The sequence below is a fragment of the Phaethon lepturus genome, unplaced genomic scaffold, assembly GCF_000687285.1.
Source record: "Phaethon lepturus isolate BGI_N335 unplaced genomic scaffold, ASM68728v1 scaffold33602, whole genome shotgun sequence".
NCBI lineage: Eukaryota > Metazoa > Chordata > Aves > Phaethontiformes > Phaethontidae > Phaethon > Phaethon lepturus.
Window position 1 is genome coordinate 1,436 of NW_010526107.1, and position 6,377 is coordinate 7,812.

Consider the following 6,377-nt stretch of genomic DNA (forward strand, 5'->3'; position numbering starts at 1 on the left):
CTCGCCCGGAGCCCTCTCGCTGCGCAGAGCCGGGAGCAAGCAAGAAACCGAATCCTCCTCCCTGGCGGAGAGGAGCTCCGGCGCGGCAGGAGCCGGCGGAGGAAGGAGCGGCGTGTTTCCCCAGCTGTGCGTCGAGCCAGGGAAGGGTGAAGCAAAGCAAATTGTGTATTTAAAGAATAATTAATTCCTTATTTATTGTCGACATCCAGCGCTCGCTGGGGGCACAGAGCTCCCGTCGGAGAGGGTACCGGCACGGGCGGTCACCATGGCTTTCTCCCAGGTGCAGTGCCTGGATGACAGCCACGTCAACTGGAGGTCCAGTGAGTCCAAGCCTGAGTTCTTCTACAGCGAGGAGCAACGCCTGGCCCTGGAGGCACTGGCCTCCCGCGGCCCCGATGCCTTCTATGAGGTCCTGAAGAAGGAGAACATCAGGGACTTCCTCTCCGAGCTAGAGCTAAAGAAGATCCTGGACACATTGGAGACGTACGACCCCGGCTCCGAGTACATCCCACGCCACGGCAGCAGCATGGGGGAGAGCGAAGGTGATCACAACAGCCAAGGGGACGAGCAGGACGTGGCCCCCTCCCTGGAGTACTGGCCCCAGAGGTCCGACCGCTCCATCCCGCAGCTGGACCTCGGCTGGCCCGAGACCATCGGCTACCGTGGGGTCACCCGCGGCACCGTCTACATGCAGCCGCCCATCGAGGGGCAAACGCACATCAAGGAGGTGGTGAGGAAGATGATCTGCCAGGCTCAGAAGGTGAGGTGCGCCGTAGCGGTGGGGCAGGGTCTGCCCCGCTTTGTCCTGCCGAGGACAGAGCCTAAAGTCCTGCTGAGCCAGGCAATCCCCATCCTGCGGGGAGCTCTGCCCAAGCAAAGGCATCGGGGTCAAGGGTTTGGGTTTTTCCCACGCTCATTCGGTGTAATCAATAGTTGGGGGATCAGATTTTGCTGAAGATGCTGTTAGCCTGGCCCAAGGCTCCCCGAGAGCAATGCGACCTTTCCCATGATCCGTACGGCAGCATCGTTAATCCCAGGGTCCCTATGGGGCTGCGGGGAAAACCACTGGGGAGAAAAATGGGTTGAGCTGCTTGCCAGCTGCGAGCCCACGGTCCCAGGAACCCCACGGTCGTTTTTCCCAGAGCCCTGTGTGACTGCATGTGGCAGCACGCAGGAACCGGAGGAGGCAAACTCAGCCCTGGGGCAAAGCGGCCAAAGCCACTGGTCTGGCATGGACGTACAGGAGGGTCAAGGTTGTGGTGCTCCAAGCCGGCCTCATCCTGGCTTTACAAGGAAAACGATGAGCCGATGTGCAGGACAAGGCTGAGGAGATGCTGAGGGGATTTGGGTTGAGACTTGTCCTCCCTGTGGCATCAAACCAAGGAGCTGGGAGTCGGGGTGTGTGAGCGATGGCGTCAGGCCGGTGTCAGGGCGGGAGGGAGATGACGGCATGCGTTGAAGGCCAGCAGTGGTGGGCAGAGGCTGCTGGTATTTCCCAGTGACACAGTCCCAGTTGAGAAGTGCAGGAGGGGTCGGTACCTGCTGGTTTCGTGGTTGAGCTCTGTGTGTCCACTCCCTTGAGAAATCCGGCTCCAAGCGAGGAGCATCCCAACCCCGGGGATGCTCCAGCAGGAAAATGGGGCAACCCTGCCAGGGTGGCTACGGAGCAGGGGGAGGCAGGCTGGGAGGCATCGGGTCCGCCTGGCCCCGGAGACCCCCGCACCAGGGCTGGCGCTGGGCTTCGCAGATCCTGGCAGCAGGGAGGGAAGCTGGTGGCACACAGCCGTCAGAGCCTCCCCGGGACCAGAGCACCAGGGTCTGAGCACCGAGAGCCCCAGCTCAGGCAGGAAAAGGGATCTCCCAACGCGTCCGAGGCAGCCGGCTCACAGAGACGGCCGACGTGGGGGATCGGGGCTGCCCCGCTGCGGACGGGAGCTGCTCTGGCCACTCTCGCCTCGCAGAAGTCAAGGTAACCCGTCCTTACCTGCACTGTTTTACCCACCGAAGGGCTTTGCAGTGAGGGCAAAGGGAAGGGAGGGCTGAAGTCCCACGGGATGGAGGATGGGAGAACTCACCCACTACAAATAATGTCTCATCTTCGGGTCTTTCTGGCTGCCTCGGACCCAGGCTTGCAGCTCCTGTCTGGCTTTGCCTACTCACCGCTTCCCGCCTGCCCCCACGCAAACAGCATCTCCTGAGTCATCCTACCAGCCTCCTCCTGCTCGGCAGAGCCGGGCGGTTGAGTCAGGCAGCTGCCAGGCCCTGCTGCCTGCACCATCCCCACCTCTCCTTGGAGCCTCTCCAAGCCACAGGGACGTGGCCGTGGTTGATGCTGCCGTGCTTGTCACCGGTACCTTGGTGCCCCATGAGCAGGGTTGGGCTCTGCCTCCTGGTCCAGGTGCTCCTGCCGGTGGGACGAGACGTGGTGACACCACTGGTGACATGCAGGAGCCTGCTTGGAGCTTATGGCACCCCAGGAAACAGAGAGATGGGTGCTTGCTTCAAACCTGCAGCCTGCAGGGTCTGGAGGTGGCCGGATTTACGGGGTCTGACAAGTGGGGTTCTTCCAGAGGTCTCCCACCCCGTCTACGAGGACTGCAGCTACTGCAGCTGAACGTGCTGTCAGGCAGCTGAGCCCAGGTGATGGCTGGTGTGGGGTCCTCAGTGTGGGGACGCTGGGCTGGACCACCGGCCTCTGCACCAGGCGATTTCAGCCAAGGCTTAAAGTCTTCACGGCAGCTTGGCGGTGAAAGGGTTTGGCTGAGGAAGCCGAGAGCGGACAGAGGGACGGTCCAGCTGCCACCCCATCAGCCCTTGGCGGGCCATGCGCCCTGTCCTTCCTGCGGCATCCCTTGGGCCATCCTGCGGAGATTCCTGCCGAATTGTCCCGTCCCACCAGGCGATGGCCGTACTCTTCGTGCACCTGCGAAGGAGCACGGGCTTGGGAGAGCTTCAGCGTTGCATCCCAGAGGCCAACCCTCGCTCCAGACGCTGTCAAAGACGCTTGGTCCGAAACGCTCCCAGATGCCGAACACCAAACACCACCACGTGGGTTGGTGCCTCGTGGCCAGAAGAACAAAGTTCACCTGACAGGCAGCCTGGCCGAGGAAAGCTCAGAGCCCACGTGAGCACTGCTGACGCTGCGTAGGCTCACGGCAGCTCCCAGCTGGGGCGAGGAAGCCAAGAGCCGAGATGAGAGGCCCCTTTGATGGTGCAGATGAACCTACTTGCTTGCAGGAACAAGGCCAAACGCTGCTGAGTTCAGAGCTTCTGCTTTGCTCTGCAGAGAGGCAAACCCAGGTGAGCCGGAGCAGGGGATGCAAACGATTCGCTCCTCTTTCTGGGAATAAGCGGGAGAGAAGAGAGGCAGGATCCTGCGGCCACGTCCCTGCTCTCCCAGCAAATCCCCATCTTTGTGGCCAACAAACGGAGGTGGTCAGGGACGTGGTGCACCACCGGGCTTCACCCTGGAGACCTTCACCAGGTCCAGCCGTGGCACAGCCGTCTCTCCCTCGGGCTACAAAGCTTACAGGATGGGTAGGGAGGAAGATCTCTCCTCTTCTCTAGATTTCGGCTCTATCTGACCAGAAACCGGAGTAGGCTGAAAACACTGACCTTGGCCAAACGCCTCCAGAGACAGCCATGAGTCTGACCTCCTCTCTGCACTTGAGGTTCCAGGTTGGGATTGTGGTGATATAATTACCCTGAGCAACTTCCAGCAAAGGTTGGGAGGCCCTATTAATTACTGTTTACAAAACCTGCCGCCATTTCTGGATGAAAGGGTCGACAGGGGAGCGCAATTATTAATGTTACTTGTCCCACCTCTCCTTCATCCCAACACACTTCCTCTAATTGTGCCTTGGTGCCTGCCTAATTTATTAAATGCCCACGTGGTGTTTCCCCAAAAGTCATTATCTGATGATTCAGAGTGAGCTAATAAAGAGCTGTAATTTCCTCTATAAAACATGATCCGGCAGTTTACGTGCTCATCAAAGCCGTTCAGAAGGATCCCAACATCGTTTGCCCAGCGTCCGAGGGGATGCAAAGCTCGTCGCTCCTCGGCATGTTGGGACCCAGCACCTGCACGTCTGCTGTGTCCGATGGATCTTGGCAGCTCCTGGGACCCTGGGAAGAAAAGCAGCACCTGCCTGGGCGCTGGGACCAACTGGCTGTAGATTTGGATCTGGTCTTCTCCGCACCCTCCGGATAAACGGCAAAGGGATGCCAAAGCTTCCCGGGATGACGCAGCGGCAAAGGGGCTTTGGGAAGAGGTGCGGCTCTCCCGCTGCCGAGGACCTCCCCGGCACCGGGCACGCGGGGCACAAGCACTGCCCCGGTAGAGGTGACAGGGACGAGGGTGCCCAGCTCGCTCACCGCAGCAGGATGGCATGGTTTGCTCCGGACACTCCCATTCCCTGGGCTGGGAAGCAAACAGCACACAGGGTTTCACTCCTCCAGAGCAGACAGACCTCCGATCTTCGCAGATTAAACCCTGCGCCCGGGTTTGGCACAGACCCAACCGGTCCCAGCCGAGGCTCAAGCAGATTTCGCCCCTGCGGTCCCTGGACAGCCACCGCACTGCGAGCGCTGCCAGCGCCATCCTCGCTCTCCCGGCCCATTTTCGTGCCAGGGCAGCACGTTGGCACACTGGCGTGAGATCCCGGTGACAAACCGAGGCCAAGCCTGTCCTGCAGGCAAGACGCAGTGGGGAGGGAAGCAGAAGCGCGGAGCGGCGACAGGATGCACCAGCCGAGCAGGAGGAATCGGGTGGAAAACGTGGGCAAGCGGGTGAGAGCCGGGCTGCCTCGCCACTGCCTGAGCCAGCCGCCCTGGGCGACTGCCTGCAGCGTGCTGCCTGCTCGCCGTCCCGGCATGAGCGGTGCTTGGGATGGGGGACATCACCGTGCCCTGCCCGCATCCTTGCAAAGCGCCTTCCCATCTTCAGAGCCATAGCAGTGAGCCAAAGCCTTGGGAATGCCAGGACCACAGTGGAAAAACGCCATTTTCCTCCCAAAATGAAGGCAAATACTATTCTCATCCCCATTTTATAAGCCCTCGACTTCCCCTGGAGAAAACACGGTGCGCAGACAAAGTGACATGACCGCAGCCACAGGAAGCATTGGTGTCAGAGACAGCAGAGAAGCATAAAAGCATCTGCCTCCTTGAGCCGGGGAGACGCCATCCCAGCTCAGGTGCCTCTCACCCCGGATTCACAGCAGAAGGCACAGCTCCTCCCCAATTACATGCTGTAAATGGAAACGCCAAGCCCTGAGCTTGAAGAGTAGCTTTGAACCTGTCCCTCTTTACATCGCTGGCGAGACAAGCGCGGTCCTCGCTGGGCAGCCCATGCAAAGCAGGCACACAGTTTTCTGCCTCAGTTTCCCCACCAGGACAACAAGGACATGCAAAACACGAGCGGGTGCATGAGGGAGTGAGGATTTATCCTTTCATGGCAAAGCCTGTCGAGAGGCTCTCGGGTGAGGATAAATAGGAATTTGGTTAAAATCGAGTGGCAGAGCCGTAAAGTCCTCTCTCGCTCAGCTCACTGGGCACCTCCCAAAATGCTTGTGTGTGGCTGGGGTTGGGGAGGTCAAGGCGGCATCGGAGACAGCACGGGCTGGGGCTCCCCACGCAGCCTCGCTCCTCGCCCCATCGCCTGCAGAAAAGGAAGGGAAGAGCCAGCAGTGTCATAATGCACAATCCTCCTCTTAATTAGAGCTCTCCAACTCCTGTGGCACAAAACTAATTAAAAGGCAGCTCGGTACTTTGAGAGCCCTGGACTGGACGTGCCTGAGTGTGCAAGCACCCGGCACCACCCCGCTCCCTTCCGTCCCGAGGGAGGAACATCCCGGGGTCTCCCGGTGTCACTCCGTGCCAGCGGAGCCCTCCCGGAAGGGCCGAGAGCACCCATCTCCCCCTGACCCAGGGCACCTTCCAGGAACAGCCACCGAGATGGGGGCACCGCCAGGTTTCCAAGCACGGGACGACAACACGCCAGCGCCCCGATGACAAGCCGCTTTCCCGCGTGGCTGCTGCCACCCGGCGTGGGACGAGGCGAGGCAGACACGGCTGCGGGGCCGCGCTGCCCTATTGCTTCCCCCGGGGGTTGCAGCGAGATGCTCAGCTGGGCTGCAGGCAGCTGCCTCCAGCCCCTCTGCCCACACGTGTCTCGTGCTGCACCGTCGCCGCTCACCGTGTGAGCGATGCCGTCTCCAGGAAGGCAAAATCCATGGGCGCGGAGTGAACTTCGGTGCTTAGGCAGCCATCCCAGCAACATCCCAGCGCGGCTGGACACGGCACAGATGCACCTTCCTATCACCCCCGGGACTCGCCCCGGCAGCGAATACCCTGGCTGCAAAGGCAGCTCCGGCTTGCAA

The 6,377-nt window shown here is 60.8% G+C and overlaps 1 protein-coding gene across 1 annotated transcript in view; it reads left to right on the forward strand.

Moving 5' to 3' along the window:
• The first annotated feature begins 265 nt into the window (after positions 1 to 265).
• Positions 266 to 6,377, forward strand: part of LOC104617613 (protein FAM83G-like) — a 6,722-nt gene continuing 610 nt past the window's right edge. Inside the window, exon 1 of the mRNA XM_010282972.1 lies at positions 266 to 760. Within this exon, the coding sequence (XP_010281274.1) occupies positions 266 to 760 (495 nt within the window). The remainder of the gene's footprint in view (positions 761 to 6,377) is intronic.